This window comes from Hippoglossus stenolepis, chromosome 23, assembly GCF_022539355.2.
Source record: "Hippoglossus stenolepis isolate QCI-W04-F060 chromosome 23, HSTE1.2, whole genome shotgun sequence".
Classification (NCBI taxonomy): domain Eukaryota; kingdom Metazoa; phylum Chordata; class Actinopteri; order Pleuronectiformes; family Pleuronectidae; genus Hippoglossus; species Hippoglossus stenolepis.
In genome coordinates this window covers 2734124-2756214 of record NC_061505.1, presented here as the reverse complement: position 1 = coordinate 2756214, position 22091 = coordinate 2734124, and the positions used below count along the sequence as shown (strand labels likewise).

Below are 22091 nucleotides of genomic sequence, written 5' to 3'. Positions count from 1 at the left end.
AATGAAGTGACAAACAAACAGAATCGAGTGAAGGCTTCCTGCCGCGCTGACGGGCGACCTCGCTCCGTGCACGTCGTTTTCCTACCGGGATAAATTAGAGCCGACGGCCTCTTGTGAGCGAGGAAGCGAGTCGAGATAAACGCGCGGCTTCGGATTTTGAAACCAGTCCCTCCAGATGCATTTAATTTAGTGTTTTCTGTGGATTTAATGTAGTTGGAGGCCTTTTTCCAACAATTGAGTTCTGAACAATCAGCTCTCTCCCTCAGCAGAGTTTGTGAAACTGCAAAGAAACTGAAAATACACAGAAGGACATTATAATCACTAAGAACCTTGAACTTTCCACCTTCTCTCCTGACCCCCTCACTGTCTCGTTGGTCTGGGTTACAGGGAGGTGAGGTGGAGGTTTCTCTCCACAGGGCCTCATCTCATCCCTGACACACACACACACACACACACACACACACACACACACACACACACACACACACACACACACACACACACACACACACACACACACACACACACACACACACACACACAGATGCACACACAGTTGTCATGCAGTGATATGTTGCTCTTGGAGAGTGAGAGGGAAGCCTCATGAGGTAATGGTTGGGACACACAAGCGTCAGGCAGAGGGCAGAAAGTCTGCTGCAAGTGTGTGTGTGTGTGTGTGTGTGTGTGTCAAATCCAGTTAGTGTCCGAAGTGACCGACTGTGAAATGGAGAATCAGGAAAAATCCCAAATGGAGAAAAATGCTGAATCAACTTGGAGAATGAGGAAATAAATAAGAGTAAAATATGCAATGAAACAAACTGGACCGTGGCTCAGTCGAGCTCAGACCTCCACCAACAGTCATCAAGTTCAGAGCTTCTGACTTTTCAGTTTAGTCGGAACCAAAATATCAGATTAAATATCCACCGATTAAAAAGAGGTGTTCTGGGTCAACAAAGTGTTTGCAGAGTGAAAACACTTTGTTGGATAGTTTGGACTTTTGGACCAATCACAGGAAGTAGAGACAGAATTAAACAACAGAAGAAGAAGAAGAAGAGGAAGCAGCTGCAGTCTTCACCTCCGACGATATAATGTTTGAATCACGAGGACGTTCATTTGAACTCGTGTGGACTACTGTAGTACTGCGCCTGAAGGTGCTGATGCTGGTAGTGAAACCATAATACTGTGACCATGGCAACCAAAGGAAGCGCTTCATTCATTTTCTCCATTCAAACAGAAAGACTACTACCCCCCCACCTGACGACACACCCACGTCTATAAACCAATCAGAGTCAAGTACAGGTAGACGCCGCCCACGTAGGTGATGACGACAGGACGTACGTGTGTCAGACAGAATTCTTTAGTCCCTAAATTACAACGTGAAACCAAAACTAAATCAGATCAAATGAAACTATGGAACAAACACATGAAGCTCAGTTGGAGCCTCTCCAACCCGGGGCTGAAGGGCCCCAGTGGCCCCGGGTCTCAGGGAACACGTCACTGATGGTCACGGAGGGAATGTGTCGCATGGGGCCGCGCAGGCCGGTCGCCACGTTGTGGATCATCACTGTTTCTTTGGTAATTAGGGGCAAAAATGTGGAGAAAGGAAAAGAATCAAAAGCAAAATAAAAAGAGGTCAAGGGGGAGGAGGAGGAGGAGGAAGGGAGAAGATGGCATCTCAAAAAGGAAAAGAGATACATGAATGGATGGAATTTGACTGACTGTGGTCGACCAGAGGAATGAAGCCGGGACCAATCAATGACAGTGAACACACACACGACCGGGCCCAAGGTGGAAGAATGCGTGCCTGGCGAATGAGCGGCCGGAGACGGAGGGGATGAGTGGAACTCTGGTGTTGCAAGCGTTTTTCTGGGGGGATGCCACACCGCAGCGCGCCCACTCAGACACACACACACACACACACACACACACACACACACACACACACACACACACACACAGGGAGAACAGGGCCAGCCAAAGGTTTTGAAGTAACCACAGACTTCTGAATGTTCTAAATATAGGAGGATTGATAGGATCTGTGGATAATGGGGTAAAAGCGCATGCGCGCGCACACACACACACACACACACACACACACACACACACACACACAACACACACACACACACACACACACACACACACACACACACACACACACACACACACAAACACACACACGCAGGATAACGTTGCTGACAGCTCCGATAAGCTCGTTACAGCGAATGAGCCTCGTTCTCGACAGTTGGTGAGAAGACTCTGGCTCGTGTGCAGCGTTTAAGACATGTCCGGGGTGATAAGAGGTTAAATGAGCCCGGAGTCGAGTGCGTGATGTTCAGCTGCTGCGTGCACATCTACAGGTCAACATCTAAACCAGAGAGACGTTCTCTCTTATTCCAGATTCATCAATGTGAGAATTTGCTACTTTTTCTGGGTTGTATCTTTGTAAATTTAATATTTTTGGAATATTTTCTGTTTGGTAAAAGCAGTTCGGAGACATTATTTTTGCCCTCAGGGAAATTTCAAAAGACATTTCTCAATTATCTTATTGAATAAACTTAACTAACTTGTTCATAAAAGATTATAAAATATTATTATTACTATTGTTTATCAACCTTTGCACCAAGAACTTTAGCAAAAGACACGTGAAATTTCTTGTAAACCAACTCAAACCTAACCTGTACCTCACTGAATTACTCTTCTATCTGTAAAGACGCGAGTACTTTGTCTTTATGAATAAACAACTTGAGGTTTTCTCCATAATCCATAATATTCAGGGCCGAGCTTCATAGTCATGAAAACTGTCAGCTACCGACATTAAGACTCTGGATTCTTTATTAAAATTCGACCTTTTGCAAAACCTTTAAATGTATAATAATGTGTTTAGGTAAATATGTTGTGTGGCTGCTGAAGAGAGAATTTAATTTAATAAATGTAACCCTAACCCTGACAATTTTTTACCAAATGTAATGTTAAGTAAATGACAAATGATTTATATTTTTGTTATTACTTCCTCTTAATTTATCAATAAATATGACAGACACAGGAACAGCAGATAATATATTAATGGATTAACTCGTTGAAAAATTATGATGAATTATTTAAGAATACTGGGGATTTTTCGGTCAGGTTTTTCTAAAATAAACAAAACAAATATTTATTTTTATTTGTATTGTTCAACAAATATTTGTGCATTTCATTTCATTTTATTTTACAATTTACAACTCATGATTCTGGATTTTAAAACTTTCTTAATCATACTTCACTGTAGGAGTTCTTTTACATTGGCTTATATAATGTTATTCATACTTATCGCAGTTTTACAATATTCCTGTATTTTTTGGTGAATACAAAAATAGAGTAGTGCAGTGAATATATATGAATGATGACAAAAAAATATATATAACTCTTCAGGGTTTAAAACTATTGAACTGAACTGAGTTTCAGGATCTCCAGAAAAAATATTATTAAATTATATTATTGCAGGGGTGTCGGAAAAAAATAGATTTTGCGATCGTGTATGTTGTGTGACAATGAGCCTGAAAACAACGTAGATATTATTAATATATATATATATATATATATATATAATATATTGCATAAATACGCAACTACGCTTCAACAATTATTTTTTACAAGCTGGTTTTCAAAGTGCTCGGCGACAAACCACGTTTTCATCTCCTGTGTATCAAATGTGTGTGTTAGAGAGTGTGTGTGTGTGTGTGTGTGTGTGTGTGTGTGTGTGTGTGTGTGTGTGTGTGTCCTGGGGGAACTCCCGTCTCGGCCCTGTCCCAGGACCCCGGAACCTTCCAGAACACCGGGACCCGACCACACAACAAACGGCCCCGTCAGCGTGATTTATCGGCCATTCACCACCAGGTCACACACACACACACACACACACCCAAATATATATACACACAAAGACACACACACACACACACACACACTCCAAAGCATCAATGCACGCGTATGAGGACATATGAAAGCGCCCATGTCAACGCACAAACATGAAAAATTAACCCAAATTGTGTGGATCCGTCAAACGCACACACACACAAAGATGCTCGTGCAGATGTGTACACACAGGACGGAGGAATGCACTTCTTTTGATATGATAAGAAAGGTTCAGAAAAACAATGGATGAGAGACAGAAAGAGACAGAAATAAAAGAGCAGCAGAGCTGAATAACTCCAAAAGATTCTGATCGGCAAAAGAAAAGCGAAAGGGGAGGAGGAGGAGGAGGAGGAGGAGGAGGAGGAGAGGATGGAGGGAAGGAGAGGATGGAGACGGAGGAAGAGGAGGATGAAGCGAGCAGTGGGAGCAAAGGAGGGAAAGGCGAAAGAGCAGAGGATGAAGAGGGAGGGAGAGGGGGGAGTAGAAGTAAACATCGATGCCGGATGAATGCAATTTTTTTTCTTTTCTCCTTCTCCCCATCTTCCCCCCTTCCTTCTCCTCCTCCGAGCGAGAGAACAAGAGGCACTGCATCATCCCGACAGGCGGAGAAAGAGAAGAGAGGGAGAGAGAAAGAGGGATTGTGACGGAGGGATAAAGGGCTATCCGTCTCTGTCTGTCACCTCATTCATCGTCCCCTGCTCCGTCCTGCCGGCCCATCCGTCATCCGCTGTCACACACACACACACACACGCACACACACACACACTTTCCAACCACTTTCACACACTCTGCAACAACGACACACACACACATCAAAGACGAGCGGCCAGGCACACAAACTTCGGCTCGTTCTCCGCCCTGTTTCACACATTCACTGCGATGACACACAAACGGACGCGCACACAACTACGTTCAGCGACACACACACACTCAAACACTTTCACAGCGATGATGACAAACACGCGGACACAAACACAAGCCAGGAAAGCCACACAAACTTTCTCTGAGGCTCTTCGCCCCGTTTCACACATTCACAAAGGTCACAAACACAGATACACTCAACTGGGATGACAGACACACAAACACACACCAAAAGAACACACTCGCCAATGACGATGGCAAACGCGAGTTCCCCTCGCTTTCACGCACTCGCCTGCCAAGCGCCCCTTGTTTTTTCGCAAAGTTGAAATACGACAACGACACACTCGCCGCCCTCTCGCACGCGCAGACACACATGCACACTCGCTCCGCCCAACATCCTGGATTCTCAGCGCCCAGTTCTGTCCCTCCTCCGTCTGGTTCTGGTTTTTCCCAGGACCCGGAAAAACAAGACCGCCCGGCCACTTCCTGCCCTCGTCTGTTTCTCAGTCTCAGGTCTGAGGACCCGGGACGACTGGGGACGTGTTCTAGAACTGGAGCAGGTTCTCACCAGAGACTTCAGACTGTGACCTTATAAAATACTAAATGATGAAACTGTAAAAGCCAATCACACGTCACTATACACTTGCTCTCCAGAGTGAGTCCACGGGAGAAGACAGCAGAATTGACTCCGAGCGAGTGGACGTGTTGATGAGGTTTCTAACACTGGAAGAACACAAATATCTCAGGATGAAGAAGAGGAGCCGTACACGTAGAAGACGAAGACGTCAACTTGGAAAGACGAGGAGATTCCAGAGCTTTTGGTGATGAGGGCCGAAACAGAGATTGTCAAACAAGTTGCCAGAGACTCTACCATCTACCCAGGCTCCGCCCCTCGTCCTCGTCAAACTCCAGGAAATGTCTGGACCCTATTTTCCAGAGTTCAGTCGAGAAACTGTTATCTAGAGAATCGCTCACGTTATCACACCAGACTACAACGTGTGCGTCAAAGTCTTTCTGACAGAAATATCGATTAATCTCAGTGAGATTTTACCTAATAATAAATAAGGAGAAAGATCTACAGATCATTTGATTGGTCTGATATTCTGCAGCAGTCTTTTGCTTCGTCTCTGCACGTGCACCATTTTTAAACATCTCTTCAAACGTATTCTGCAAACAGCCTTTATTTTGTTAGTCATGGCCTCTGTGTTTCTCTGCTGCACCTTTACGGTTTCCTGCGTTAACAAATTTTGTGTCCAGCTTAAACCTGTCTTAGAAATTAATTTATTATTTTTAAAAGGTTATTTCTCACTGTAAAAAAAAGTGAGGAATTCGCCGAGAAATAAGAGAGAGACAAGAAAGAAAAGGACGAAATGTCGGAAGTTTAGCGTCGGAAGTTTAGAAGACATCAAACAGCAAGAGGAGATAAAAGAGGGCTGGAAGAGATGAGAAGGATGGGGAATTAAAAAAAAATAATAAATGAGAAGGGGTTGAATAAAATCAGAAATAAAGGAGGAGGACGAGGACTGTGAGGGAGGATGGGAAGAAGGATGAAAAGGACGAGGGGAGGGAGCGAGCGACGAGGTAGAAAAAAAAAGATAGCGGAGGCAAAAACAGAAAGAGAGAACGAAGGAGAGGAGGACCACGAGGGAGACAAAGACCTACTTGTCTCAAGTCACTGAAGGCCAGAAGCAACGTGTCACCCTGGAAGCCTGCGACCGGGCCGGCTCTGGCAAAACCTGTGGGAAAATACAAACCCGCCCCCCCAGTCCACCCCCGGAGAGAGGGAAGAGAGGAGGAGGAGTAGGAGGAGGAGAGGAGAGAAAAAAAGAGGAGAGGGTGAAAAACTGAATAATAAAAGACCTGGTTGGATTTGCTATGCATCGGGATAGATTGGCAGACAAATGACAGCCTGGTGAGGAGGAGGGAGGAAGACGGGGAGGAGGAGGGAGGGAGGGAGGGAGGGAAGGGTGTTAGAGTCATGTCGCTGGGTCTTGTTGAAAAAGAGTGTGTGTGTGTGTCTGTGTGTGTGTTTGTGTGACTAAGAGAGGGAGAGTGTGTGTTTGTCGGTGTGAAAGAGCAAAGGGTTTTGTAGCGTACGCTGTGTTGAATGTGTGTGTGTGAGAGAGTTGGTCGCCTTGTCAAGTGTGTGTGTGTGTGTGTGTGTTTGTGCGTTCACTCGTTGTTTGTGCAGGGCCCCGCCGCCGTGTTCGAGAACAGGCGAGAACTGTTGGATTTTGAACCCAGGGTGACGCCTGTGTGTGTGTGTTTGTGTGCGTTCGTATTGCTTGTGTGTCGGGGTCGTACGGAGTGTGAGCTGGGGTCCTGGCGTCAGTTGGCCCCCGTAAACAAGCCGACGGGTATTCTGAGCGAGGGAACGAAAGAAAAGAGGAGTGCTGCGGGGAGAGAGGGAGCATAGCCTGTCGCTAATCCCTTTCACCTCAGAGCGCGCACACACACACACACACAGACACACACACATTACACGCCTGCCATCTTCAGTGACCCCCGTGACACACACACAGACACACACAAGCTACAGTATCTGTCGAAGTAACCTTTACTCCTACATCCATTATTTTACCTTTAACTTCACTCTTCACCTCCTATTCCTCTGTTTCTTTCCTCCTCCGTTCATCTCATTTCTTTTCCCTCCTCGTTTGAACAAAGTTTTCCAACCCTGACCCGTGCGCACGCCGCCGACCGACAGCCAATCACAGCTCTACACCCCCGTGACTTACGTAGGTAATCAGGAAGGACTTTACTGTTCCACCCACAGAATGTAAATAAAGATGGAGGCCAAGTGTCCACTTCGTCCCCCCGTTTAGAAATGAAGCTCAGATATTAAACGTGCAGGAGACGTCATGTGGCGTCTGTGCAGCCGTGATCGTAGTGCGGAGACACGGTGTTGAGGCCCCACTGATATATAGATATATATAAAAGTGATGTTTTAATGACTTGTGCTGTTTGTTTGTCAGCACAAGAACATAAACATACCGAGTTAATTTTGTGGAACATGAGCCAAGACAGAAGTAATTCTGGATCTGAATGAACGGGGGAGATCCAGGATGTTTGTTTTCGTGCTCTTTAACACGGCGCGATGCGGCGCTGACGGAGGTTTCCTCTCTCTGAGGGCCCTTCACGTCGATTTGTCGGTGGGATTACGCAAAATCCACGGAACTGATTTCAAAACAAACTCTGTGGAGGAATGCGATCGGGGGCCTCGGAAGAACCCGTAACGTTTTTGGTGTGGATTAAGGGGCAGATCCAGATTTATTTATTTTTCGGTCCATTCAGCCTTTTTGTCACCTTTTCAGGGAATAATGCAAATATTGATTTAAAAAAAAAAATCAGCCGGAAAACAATTTGGTGCAGATCTGATAAAAACCTGAATATATTAGATCTCAGTGTTTTTATAGGGGAGTAGTTTTTTACTCTATTTTAATGTGTAGCTGAGATGAACTTTGATTTATTGAATTATATGATACACTATGTTTTCTTACAAATAAATGATTACGGGTTTGTCGGACTACTTCTTTTCTTCTTTTATATTTCAACTAATTTTCTCAACCCAATTTCTTTCCAATTTTCCTCATTGTTTCCAGCAGATTTAGTTTTCCCCACTCAAGATTTCTTTCTTCCGCTTTCTTTCACTTTTTCAGTCCGTTGCTGTTAAATATTGGCTGCTCTTTTTTTTGGTTGCTCTTCATCTTCGTCTCATTAACTTTCCTTTCATCGCTTTATTTCTCTCTCCTCCATCTTTTTCCCATGTTCCCTCCTTCTCCTCCCTCAGCTTCTCCTCCTTTTTGCCGTGTTCCCCGCTGATCGTGTTCATTTCATCTGCACCTCCCGCTCCTTTTTTTTTTATCTGTCGCAATCCTGAAATTCCTCCCTCTATTTAATCTCTAATCCCTCTTTCTTTTGCTCTCCCTCACTTCCTCCGTCCTTTCAGAGTCACCATTAATTTTCATTTAATCCCTCCTCTCATCCGTGTATTCTGCCCCGTATTCTTCTTCTGGTGGTTTTCTTTTAATTTCACACCTCTTTCATTTAATCCTTTTTCCGTCTGCCCTCTTCTCTCTCTCCTCCCTTTCATCCCATTCTTCTCTAACCCTTTTACCCTATTTTTATCATTTAACCCTTCCTTCCTTCCTTCCTTCATTCACTTTCTTTCTTTAACTTTATCCAACGATGTAGTTTTCTTCCTTTTTCACTTGATCATTTTTCATCTCTATCTTTACTCTAGTTTTCAGACTATTTCTGCTTTTTAGTTTTATTTAATGACTCCTTCCATCCATTTTCTATTCCTCTGTTTACTCCTCCTTTCATACATTCGTTTTTTATCCTTCTTTCTCACATCACTCGTTCACGAACCCATCGCTCTGACTATTCATCCTCTCCCTCTGTCAAATATTCCCCCTCTTTTCCTTTCATTTATCATCTCACCTCTCTTTATTTTAATCCATTTACAGTTTAACGGTAAAAAAAAAAAATCCCATCCTCCCATTTCTTCCCCTTTAATCCGTTCATCCACCTTTGCACTTTTCATTTTACCCCTTTCCATTAATCCCTTGTTCCTGTTCTTCTCTCCGCTTTCTCTGTCAGGTCCCTCCATCTTTCATTCATCCCTCTTCCCCCTTAAATTAAATCCCTCTCTCCCCCGCCACCACATCCTTTTGCTCCGTCCTGTGGTTTCCTTCTGCTTATTTCTCTCTCTCTCTCTCTCTTTTGAATTCTTCACATCCCTCAAATTGTTTGCCTCTTCTTTCTTCCATTCTTCTACTGTATCTTCACCTCCTCCCGTGTCTGTCTATTCTTGCAGTGTTTTTTTTTACTCCCTCTTCTGGGCCCTCCGTCTGCCCCGAATAAGTAACTCCGTAACCTCCTAACCCCTCCGCAGCACTGCACGCATGTCACTGTGCATTATGTCACACACACACACACACACACACACACACACACACACACACACACAACACACACAGACACACACACACACTGTGACCCGCACCGTGACTCTAAGAACCTTGATCACGAACAAAAAAAAAAACTGAGCCAACGACGCCTGGCACTCTTTCATTTCTCCTCCTCCTTTATCTCCGAGCGCTCTGCATATATACGCCTCAACAGAAGAAAAAAAAAAACAAGGCGATGGAGGGAGGTGAGGGGAGGAGAGGGAAAGAATGCATGGGGGGGGGGGGAGGAAGAGGAGAGAGCAGTGAGGATGCGATGGGAAGGAGGATGGGAAAACGATTGACAGATGAGAGGAGTGTCGGGGGGGGGAAGGGGAGGAGAAGAGGGGATCTAAAGGATGCTCTCCGCCGAACCATGCAACTGGTTGTTCCATAGCGCCCCCTGTGCCGTCAAATCTAAACTGCACCCATGCAACATTTCAAGCTTGCTCACTTGAACAGTTTTTGAATTCAAAATCATAAAAATGCTAAGTTTTAGTTTTGTTGGGAATACGTGTATTTTGTGTGGTTGTGGACGAGTGACCTTTAAATCTGCGTGTTTGATGTGGTGCACGTCTTATGTGGGATGAAGAGGAGAGAAGAAATATGTCACAGACGAAGAAAGGGGATGAAATGACGGCAGAGAGAAGAAGGAAGAAGAGGGACGAAAATGGGAAGAACAAAAAGAGGAAGGCCAGGAAACCAATCTAACCAATATTAAAGATGCATTTATAATAAATATGAATGTGTAAAAGTGAATGTCGACTCACTCTCGCACTCCTTGACGTCGGCGTTGAGCTGGTGCAGAGCTCCCATGGAGATCTGTCGGATCTCGGGGTCGAGCAGCAGCTGCATCAGCGAGGTGGAGATGTGTTTACAGGCCGACATGCACGCCGTCTGAGCCACTTTACCCTGAGAGACGGAGAGAGGGAGAGACGTTGGTTAGTGAGCGGCCACGTTGACGTCTCAGTCACAGTTTGACATCGTGTCCAGCGTCCGTCTTGGTTTTTTGGAGGATCGTCGTTTTAGAGAGTGATTTTTTTTTCTCGTAGACTTCTAGAGAACCAACCAGTGGAGTCGCCCTCTGCAGGTCGTTTGAGAGAAAACAGGTTTCAGGCACTTGGACGTTGGTTTCACTGTTTTTCCATCAGACAGCAGCAAAACAGACCTTCATATGAGCGACGACATTTTAAAGGGACACTACAAAGATTTTAAAAATATCTGCTAACTTTTTTTTTGTCTTTTGTCGACCTGAGAACTTCTCTAAGACTGAAACACGGTGGTTTGGAGACAGTGTACAGGTGTTACTCTTTTAATCGAGGCTGATTTAAAAGAGCTCTACATCTTAATATGAGAGAGACACACACACACACACACACAAAAACTCACTCACTCACACTCACACACACACACACACAGTATGCTGAGTTCAGGTGTAGTCAGAATGATGAAGTACTATATTAAGAATAAAAGCAGCGGATGAGGAAGTACATGACAACGCATTAATACAGAACACACAACATGTGTTTGTGTGTGTTTGATTGAGTGTATACTGTGTGTGTGTGTGTGTGTGTGTGTGTGTGTGTGTGTGTGTGTGTGTGTGTGTGTGTGTGTGTGTGTGTGTGTGTGTGTGTGTGTGGCCTCAACGTCTACATTCCAACAGAATGAAGCTGAGCTGAAAAGAGGGAAACAACAGAAAATGAGGTGAAGGTAATCCAAAGCAGAGGAACAAGCTCTGGTAATCATTAGATAACTTAATTATGATTGTGATATAACTTTAAAATCTCCAAAAGTTTCGACAATATGTTATGTTGTAAACAATCGCAACAACCGAAAGCTATTAAAAAATGACACTAAACACGTGTGTTGTTATTGTGATTCCCACTTGTTCACTAACAAATGAAAAATCCAATCTTTTATAAAAACACATTAATCGACATGTTATTTCTAATTCTTTGCTTTCGTGAACAAACAATCTAATGAAATGATTTAATAATTTTAGTGAAAAACTTCATTCCCTCTTTGTTTTCTCCTGCTGAAATCACTGTAACAAACAGAGTCCCTAGGTTTCTGCACATCTGAATGACTGAATGTCTTTGAGACAAAATAATTTAACACAATGAAATTAAATTCTTTGCTTCACAGAAACTCTGGTTTCCTCAAAGAGATTCGTAAACTTCATCTCATGACAAACATCGGCAGCAGCAGAAAGTGAAGCTCGGTTCATTCAGGAGGCTGCGCTCGCCTCAGAGGGAAAAATCTAAATCACACACACGGTGAACACGTGCGTCCACACATGTTCGAGAAACACACACCTACAGACCGGCCGGATTTCCTCCACTACGACGCTGGCCTCTGAACTCGGTACGCACACACACACTCCACACACATACGCTCCACACAGACACACACACGCTCCACACAACCCCAGGGGTGAATTATCATAGGGTGAGATTGAGCGTGAAATGGGTTAATTCTATTTACATGTCCTGAACCAGCACTGACTGACACACACATGAACACACAGGTAGGTCTGTCTGACAGAAACGTCTCAGAGTTCAACACAGGAGGCAACTGGGAACGATTAGAGGAGAGGAGGAGAGAGGAGGAGAGGAGAGGGAGGAGGAGGAGAGGAGAGGAGAGGTATGAGGCAATGAGTACGGAGGGGAAAAGTGATGGAGGGTGAGGAAAAGAAAGTAAGGTAAGGAAACTTGAAGATCAGTGAAGAGGGGACAAATTATGGAAGGTGAGAGGAGAGAAGGTAAGTAAGCGGAGGTGAGGAAAGGAAGAGAAAGCTAGGTAGGTTAAGGAAAGGGAGTGATAAAACCGAGTGATGCTTCTTCTCCATCCTCCCTCCCTCCCTCCCTCCTCCCAGCTAACGAGAGACGTTCATCAAAGAGCTCGTTAAAAGCCACTCGGCTGCTAACGGCTGAACAAATAGACGAGAGAGAGAGAGAGAGAGAGAGAGAGAGAGAGAAAGCAGGCGAGGGAAGGAGGGAAGGAGACTGGCGGGGTCAGGCGGAGGAACAGACGAGGGGAAGGGGGCTGGTGAATAATCAAGGTCGAGGAATGAACGAGGGAAGAGGAAGGAAAAGGAGAAGAGGGAGGAATGCAGACAGATGAGAAAGACAGTGAAATATTCAAATAAAAGCATCTGTCTCTCGTTCTCTTCATGTCGACGTTCGGGGGTTGAAATTCAGTTTAGACTTTAAAACTTCTGTATTATTAATGTCAATATTAAATCAAATGACGACGTGTAAAGTGAAATTTGTCTCATGTCTCTACAGAACCTCCTAAAAGTTCATTTTATTATATATACATTAATTCGTTTGTGTGTATTTTTCATTGTTGTCAAAAAGTTGTAAAGATTTGAGTAGAACGGTGGGTTTTTGCATAAACACACTGAGGAGTCAGAGTAATATTTGATCTGTCTGAGCTACACTTCAAATGAAAAGAGGCTCAAAGGACTTTTGACAAATTACTTAGAACAACCAGAACCTCGTATGTGAAGCTTTTCAGTGCGATAACAGATTGACGGGCACTTCCAAACAGAACCGCTCCTCCCAAGTGCTCCCTGCGGACTTCGGCTCCGCGATGCCAGGAGCAGGCCGAGTTAGGAGAAACGCACCGGCGCGGCGAGTCCTTCCCGATGCCATAACGCCCTGATTCACGACTCCTGGAGAGGATTCGACACGGTGTATAATATGCTCTCCGTCCATCCAGAAAGCTGTCAGTCAAACCGAGGAGCCGCCCGGGGCAGCCAAAAGTCAAGAGGTGGGATCGCGGCAAAAGAAAAATACGATACTGGCGTGCGACACCCCCGGAGTTCTTCCGACTAAACCCGCGGCGTGGAGTTCTGAGGGGGCTACAGGTGCTTGTTGTGATTCACGACCTGGATTTATCTGCTCGTGTGTTTAGATTCAACACAAACTCAAGCTCGGATTCGCCGTAAAGGGAGAAGCTCCGGGACTTTCGGCCTCGTGGAACAAATTCAGATAGTTGCGTTATGGCAGGAATTAATTCATGTCACTCAGGAATAACACCACAAAAATGAAGTCTGGACTTTTGTGAATGTTTTCACTCTGAGTGTAACCTTGACACAGACACACAGACACACACACACACACACACACACACACACACACACACACACACACACACACACACACACACACACACAGAGAGAGCCAGTGCAAGCAGCTTCACCTCAAGGACTCAAAACCACATTTAATCTGACAGACACCAGAGTTGGAAATTTCATTTTGTCTAATGGAACAAGTGGTAAATCCATTTTTTTTAACTGGCTTTTTTTCCCTCTCCTCCGCACACGACTGCATATTATTGTGAAAGACGCATATTTTTGCTCATATTAAAGTTGACTATCTTAAATTGAAATGTTTTCTTTTAGCTCCTGTCTCTTTAGGAAATGTTATAAAATACCGAATAATAATAATATGACTATTCCTGTTTTCACAGCTACGAATTCTATAAAGAAAACAATATCAAACCTCAATTAGATTTTTCTTTCAGAGTCCGATACAGATATCGTGGGTATTATTGCACATTTTTTAAACATATACAGCTCCAGAAAAAAAATCAAGCAACCACTTCAAATTGCTCGATAGTTTAAAGAATGGAACTAAAATGTTCATTTTACTTTAACACATTTCTATCAACAGTAAAAACCAGAGAAACTTATAATCTCGTAATTTTTTTCCACAGCTGTATACTGGCCAATAACGGTATTGGAAATTATTTTCTTTCTAATATCCATTTACTCAGGCCCTGGAGAATATCAAGTTTTTGAGTCGGGCAGAACGTCTGGGACGATGTTAACCGGCCAAAAGTTTCTCGAACATTTGCCCGACGCAATCAAACCGGCGTTAACAACTTGAAGGTGACTGCGCACGATTACAACACATGAACACAGACGCAGGCAAACGTGCATCACTTCCTTTTCATCCCACATGCCGGTTTGGTGTAGGGAGGTGATCGGGGTCAAATTTAAAAAACGGGTTAACAAGGTCAGTCAGGGATTTGGTAAACAACACTCCGTTACCACAGCAACCGCAGATACTCACCGGTAAGGTAGCGTGTTCTGTTGGCGTTCCCTGAGGTAAAAAAAAAAACATAAACCGGGAGATTTAGCCCCTGGCAGAGCCACTGAAACTAAGGTGTTATTAATGGGAGACATGAATAGTTACAGGAAACCGAAGCACGAAAATAGAGCTCCTGAATCAAACCGCTGCGATGACACTAACAGCTTTTTCCACCTCTGTGTTTTATTGCACACGGGCCCTTGAGACGATGCTAATCTGACTATCTGGCGCTCGGCGGGAGCATCACGGGGAACTCCCCGACGCGCAGAGGAGAAGCCGCCGCCAAACGCTTCTCGGAGCGCTGCAGGACGAACGATCAAGGAGCATTACAGGTCCAAGAATTTCCTCTCTGATTTTCATGCTATCACTTTCACTCCCAAGGCCATTCCCCGTTCCATCTCTAAACCTGAGCTCAATGTGATTATGCGTCTTTAGCGACGTAGCGCTGAACTCTTGCAGAATTATTAGCTCTTGGATATGGCAATGTTTTAATCTCTGGGAACTGGGACGTCAGACGTGTGGGAGCTTCTTAGAGCTGTTAAAGAAATGTGAGCCCGCCGCTGTTCCCTCAGCACGTCTGCTCCCGTTAAATTCACAGCCGCTAAAAAACTAAAACACACACACACACGTAGAGAATGTGGCAGATCATTGCAAGAATGTTGCTGTGTCACAGTGAGAATTCACTTCATTATAATCAGTGACAGGTCAGCGTGTGTGTTTGTGCTTATTCCAAGTTGCATAACCTCTTGGATTTCATTTTCTTAAGAGTCATAAAAACAACACGGCCTCTAATCCTGGATTCTTGGTTTTTTTTTTTTATACAATATTTTTCTTCCAGTCTATTTCCTTCAAGTCCAGTTCTACGAAACCTTGACCGTGTTCAGACCTGGTGTTAACATCCGCCGCTGCAGCCTCTGAGTTGAGACACAGCAAATCAAACAGATCTGAGAACCCCAGATATATAAAATATGTTTATCACACAACCTTCACCCAGGAGCAAAAATCAAACACTTCTAGTCGAAATGTGACAAGAATAATTATGATCCTGACTCAGCAGGATATGATGCAGCGGCTGTAGGACAGTAAAAAAATTTGATTTTGGTCAATGAAGATCTGTGCGACAGAGATACTGTAGATGAAGTAGAATTAATGCGAGAACAAGCTGATACCTGTGTGCTATCACCAGTATTAACATCGGCAGTAATTTTGTATTCCTGCTTCTCCTCCCTTCAATAGTATCAACTTCATTTCTGAGTAACTCTACTCTTTTATACGATCGCCTCCGTTCCAGAGGGTCATACCACCCGGCTTTTTAGATCCATAGCATCTGATCTACTTAGGAGGCCCCGTGCCATGTGTGAGTGTGTGTTTAAGTGCGTGTGTGAGTCGGGGGTCATGTCCGGGGCTCATGGGGGTGTAGGAAAAGCTTCTTAGAAGTGCTGGAAAACACTTAGCTCAACCACCGTGTGTGTGTGTGGCCTTATGGCCTTGTGACCCGCTTTGACCAAATCTGTGTGCGCAATCATCTTAGCGCCAACCCGAGTGTGTGTGAGTGTGTGTGAGTGTGTGTGAAGATTTAAGAAAACTGTCCGTGTGCATTCTACAGGAACCGAATAAGCGTATATAGCTCACACAGATTCTGGATCAACTAACTGAGAATAAACTCAACGAAAAAGACAAATTCAGCGTGAGAAAAACATCTGGATTAAAGACCCCGAATAAAGATGGAGGACGTGTCTCCACTTTCCTCAAATATCCAGAAGTGTAGCTGAAAGAATCTTGAATTCAAACGCTGCCATGTTGTGGATTTAGAGTCTGTTCAGTAGCGATCGGGGGATTTAGGTATGAAGGTCCCACCGATACAAAAGCTTGACCAATCGTACGTCAGTCTCACTCGTGAACACTTGGACATGAGCGTGAGAAGAGAAGAGAAAGACAAAGATTATTTGACACGTGCTTTGAGTTTGTGTTTCGGTCCATGTCCCATCTACTAACATGGAAGAGGTGTAGTTTACGACCTATACTGTCTCCAGCCATGATGAGGATGAAAGGGGACATTTGAATTAATCTCTGCCGAGTTCAAAGCTCGATATATTCGTAGGAAAGTGCAGCTCTCCAACCATCACGTGTTCTCCTGTCACTTTCTCTCCTTCACGGGCCTTTTGACTTGAAGTGATGGGTCACATGATCAGTTTAATCCGCCCACAGGGGCTGGAGGGCGACACTTTTGGGGCGATGGACGGTGTTAAGGATTATACAAAACAAATGTGAGAAGTCACAAGCAGCTTCCACGATTATTAATCCTGGATTTTTCGCACCGTCGCCTGAAACTAAAATCTTTATTTAATTTACCAGGGAACATTTAAGACGCTTACTGGATGAAATGATTTCTCCGACACGTATTTCATTGGGCTCTACGGGGAACCGTGTGCTGTTCGTGGTGCAATATGAAATCCTGACGGAGCGTGTAATGTCATCACGACCAGGCTGCGGAGTCAAGAGTCTGAGCCGCTGTGTAATCTCATGCTGCTGACCCGAGCAGCTCGACCCTTTAATGAGCTTAACGGGCCCCATGTTAACGATCTAACCCGTAACGAGCTGATACTCTAACGAACTAAAGCAGATTGTCCTGCCCTGTGATGTCTCATGCTAACATGCAGGGAGACGGCTTAATATAACACACACACAAGGACACACAAGGACACACACGGACACCAGGTGTGCACTCATGGCGACATTCAGTGGGGATCAGAGACTGTGCATAAAGATGGACGGCACGGCGGCTCCCCAAAGTGAAGCCAAAGAGTCCTGATCGCCCCCTGGTGGCTGGATGCAGTATAGGTTATAAACCCCCGCCTCCTCCATGTTAGCGGAGGGAACTAAAAAATCAGTACACGTCAAATAAATGTTGGTTTCAGTCATTTTAGGTAGTTTGGTTGTAATTAGTTATTTAAGTTAGGGATGACTAGACTACATGAGTAAACTACAATTAATATGTGTGTGTGTGTGTGTGTGTGTGTGTGTGTGTGTGTGTGTGTGTGTGTGTGTGTGTGTGTACTAACAGGCAGGTTGGTGAAGACGCTGAAGGTGCTGTTCAGAAAAGCGATCAGGTCGACCAGGTAGTCGCTGGCGGCCACAGTCCCGCCTCCCTGCACCGCGGTCAGCCAATCGTAATCAGCCAGCTGCAGGAACTGGTCGATCTTGGCGTTGAGGTTGGTGTAGATCTCCGCCTCCGCCGCGTGACGGGCGTCCTGTGAGAGGAAAACAGAGAGAGAGAGAGAGAGAGAGAGAGAGAGAGAGAGGAGAGGACATGTGAAATGTCAGATACATTTTATTTCTGTAATTTGACTGTTGATATAAAGGTAAAGGAAGGAAGATGAACAGAGAGAGTTACACAAAGCAGGAAAAGAAAGGATTTGTTTAAGGAAATGAAGGTAAAGACGGAGAGAAGAAACCAGGAAGGAAACAAGGAAGGAAACCAGGAAGGAAACAAGGAAGAGTGCGTTTACCTTGAAGGTGGACGTCCCGTACAGCTTGGTGGCGTTGGCCGTGTCGGGAGGAACGTTGGTGATGTTTGATATAAACTCCTCCAGGAATTGGCAGCACTGCTCCAGGTGGGTGGTGTTAATGATCACCTGCACCAACTGACACACACACACGGACGCACAACCAAGAGAAAACACAAACACCACAACTTCGTCACATTGTCTTTTTGACATTTGTTCAACTTTTGCATACGGAATAAACTCAAGAGAAAAACTTCTAAGTATATAAATAAATACTTTTTGCATCTGTTAAGCCGTCTCTGAAATGGGACTAAGGATGATATTGATATATATTCTTTTTGTGCTGACTTTCAACGTCTACACAACTTGTTGTCATGTGATCTGGAGTCTTTGTGAGTTCATACAAAACAACTGCGTGGCGACAGGGGGTCACACACACTCCCTGATCTTTCACGAGGAGAAACACAAAACTTGTGCGTCTGGTTTCTGAAGTTGTTGCAGACTCGTCTAGAAATCTACTCGGAGGAAGTGACGTCACAGCGAGCCTCTCAAATCGCGTCTTCGTGGACGGACGATTCAACGTCCACTGATACTTTGCGGAATTTTCCCTAACACAACATTTTATCAATACATCCTGTCTGGGTGAATTACAGACTGAGCGATCAGAGTTTCACTGACGTTGGTGAAGCGTGTTCCTTCTGAGGGGGATTATTACAAGCATCAAGTTTTTTAAACACTGAACACACACACACACACGCGCACACACACACACACACACACACACACACACACACACACACACACACACACACACACACACACACACACACACACACACACACACACACACACACACACACACACACACACACACACACACTACCTCTGCCAGCCCGACATTCTTCTTCTTAATGGCGTAGTGCAGACAGTGGCTGAGGGTTCTGGTCAGCAGCAGATTTGTCGACTTGCGGATCATATCGTCTACCTCCGTGGAACTGAGGACACACACACACACACACGTGCACACACACACACACAGACACACAAACAAAGAGAATTAGTGACTTTGCAGAAGCGATTTTGTTCCGTTCCTCGCTGAGAGCTGCTGCGTCTGAAAGCCAGAACAAACAGTTCGACTGAATATCTCAGTCTGCGAATGTCTCCGTTTGGAAAAAGTCTGTCAGACACTTTAAATTAGCACAATTACCACATTATTAAACTGTTTGACTAAAGAAGAAGTCTGTCACTGTCCTAAAGCTTCGGGTAAATCTGCAGCTTCTAAATAATTAACTGAAACAACTTCGGAAAAATACACATAATTGAATTTAAAGACATCTGGGCTGCGAGATAGAAATCCAAATCCCTCCAATCCCCCATCCTGATGTCGGCTGTGCATTTTATAAATTCATTCAGTGCCCATCATACTTTAAATAGTCATTAAATTAGCACATCTGTGCAGCCGACCAGGTGCAACGCAACCTGCAGTCGTCTGTAAAGTCTGAAAGAAGCTGAACATTTCTTTCTAAAACAACTGTTTGATGGCGGCTGATCAGACCCACTTATTAAACCACTGACCCACTATCGAGTTTGTTATGTTTGAAATGTGGGTTATGTTTGGTTTACAAAGAACAGACACATTTCTGCACAGCTTGGACACTTTAGTGAGGTTTTTGATGGCAGCGTGTTTCCCTGGCGAAGCATCACCTGCTTCAAGAGTTGAACTGCGGAGCTGAGGCCCGTGTGTGTGTGTGTTCGACATCAGCAGGAGGTTGAACACACACACGGGAGAGCGACAAACAATGACACACACACACCATTAAAATCCCAGTCAGGACACGTTTCCAGAAGAAGAAAAAGACGATGAACATGTTGTTAATATTTTGTAAACCAGCAATTTGTGTGTGTCGTTCCCATATTTGGTATATATATATTTTGTACGTATTTGTATAGCACACACACAAGGTCAGAGGAGGTCAAACATGCATGACGCAGAGGAATTCAGTGGAAACGTAAGCGATCCCTTTCTCCTACTGTGAGATAATGAGGAATCTGTGTGTGTGTGTTCGATTCCAGAGCCCTGTGGGTAACAAACACATTCCAACAAAATCAGTAAATAGTCAGTGCCTGAAATTCAACCTAAGCGCATGCACGCGTGCACACACACACACACACACACACACACATCATGTTGCCTGAGGGAGAGCCAGAGCTGGAATTCCAAACTGAACTTTAGTTTCCAAAAATTTGGAGGAATCCTAAAAACGTTCCGACGATTCAGAGCAGGGGGGAAAATTCCTGAAGCGGCAGAAATGCAGAGTGGACAGAAATGGTAAGTGTGTGTGTGTGTGTGTGTGTGTGTAGAGTAGCAAAAAGTAAATGTACGCTAGTCAACTCTACACACACACACACACACACACACACAGATAAAGACACACCGCAGGATCCAGATTGAATTTCATTGTATTTATGCCACCATCAGTCACAATAAACGCTCGGTGGTCGCCGCTGTCAGGAGGACGCCAGCGGCCGTCAGCGCCGGCTTGTTTACGGCACCGTGAGGAACGGAGGAATACGTGCAGAGGTATTTCCTAAAAATACTCCGAGAGCAACAAAACAATGACAACAACGGAAAAAAAGAAGTCAGCAGCGAAAACAGTGAGAGGGTTGGAGCGCACGTAGCCAGGAAGCCACAGGTATGCACCACGAGAACGAAGTGTTAAGAAACACACAAACAACACACACACACAATGCACTGGTGTAAGTGTGGGGCAATGAGCCACTTGTATGTTTAAAAGCAAACAACTGTGGTCATAATGATGCAAAAACTACTGAATGGGTTTCTACCAAAATTGGGGGAAGGATGGAACGTGGACCAAGAAAGAACTCGTTTAAATTTGGATTCTTTCTTCACCCAGATCCAGGAGAAATTGGAAAACATCTTTTTTCTGGGGATATAATGGGAAATAATTCAATCTGGACTCATCGATAAACATTGGTGTCACTGGAGCTTCATCATTAGAGCGGTTAAACTCATATTGACCCACTAACAGACGCACATTTACACACTAACAGAACCTAAACACATGGATGTGGAAAAATAATGCAAGTGATATGAAGAAGAAAGGTAGTAAAACACACACACACACACACATATATACACCCACTCAAGCGTGATCTGTTTCCGCCAAAATCAGAAATGTGAACAGAGGTGAAGGTCAGAGGTCGGGGGGGAGGGGGGGGGATCAATGACCACAATCCTGCTCCAGCGTCCCGCCTGCATCCGGACCGCGTGCGCCTGTGTGCGTGTTTGATATCGGGGCAGGAAGGCGAGCCGCTGCGGTAACCGGATCGCAGCGCAGAAATCAAGCCAGGTCAAATAGTGGAGTCATTACTCTGATTGAGACGAGCGATTAGTGATGTCTGGTCAGCGAGAGACCAGAGGGGAAAGCTGTTCCTTCAAAAAAACATCTGTCGGGAGTCTGGCGGTGAGTTGTTGAAGAAATCCAATGAATCGGACCAAAGCAAACACATCCTCGAAAAACAGATAAAACCCGATCGTACGAAGGTTTTTTTTCATATTAACTTATTTCATCTGTGAAGATGTTTAAAAAACCTGAGACCTCAAATTCAGATGATTGAATCCTAGATGTTGAAAGACCCAGACAGATCCATCCAGGTTTAATTAAACTGGATTGACAGCCAGTGGTTCACCAGTACAATCAGCACTTTATATCCCATAATACACAAAAAACCACCAGACTGATTCTTTTCATTCCTTC

General features: G+C 44.6%; 1 protein-coding gene across 7 annotated transcripts in view; it reads right to left on the bottom strand.

Annotated features, from left to right (window-relative positions):
- exoc6b (exocyst complex component 6B) overlaps window positions 1-22091 on the bottom strand; it is a 67594-nt gene that overhangs the window by 15154 nt on the left and 30349 nt on the right. For 3 of the 7 annotated variants that reach the window (XM_035148517.2, XM_035148518.2, XM_035148519.2), the window contains exons 16-21: window positions 19196-19307; window positions 18316-18450; window positions 17869-18057; window positions 14789-14818; window positions 10478-10619; window positions 6421-6494 (exon numbers count right to left, since the gene is read on the bottom strand). In XM_035148517.2, coding sequence (XP_035004408.1) covers window positions 6421-6494; window positions 10478-10619; window positions 14789-14818; window positions 17869-18057; window positions 18316-18450; window positions 19196-19307 — 682 coding nt within the window. The remainder of the gene's footprint in view (window positions 1-6420; window positions 6495-10477; window positions 10620-14788; window positions 14819-17868; window positions 18058-18315; window positions 18451-19195; window positions 19308-22091) is intronic. The other 4 variants (XR_004694678.2, XR_004694677.2, XM_035148520.2 and 1 more) reach the window with 2 other exon arrangements.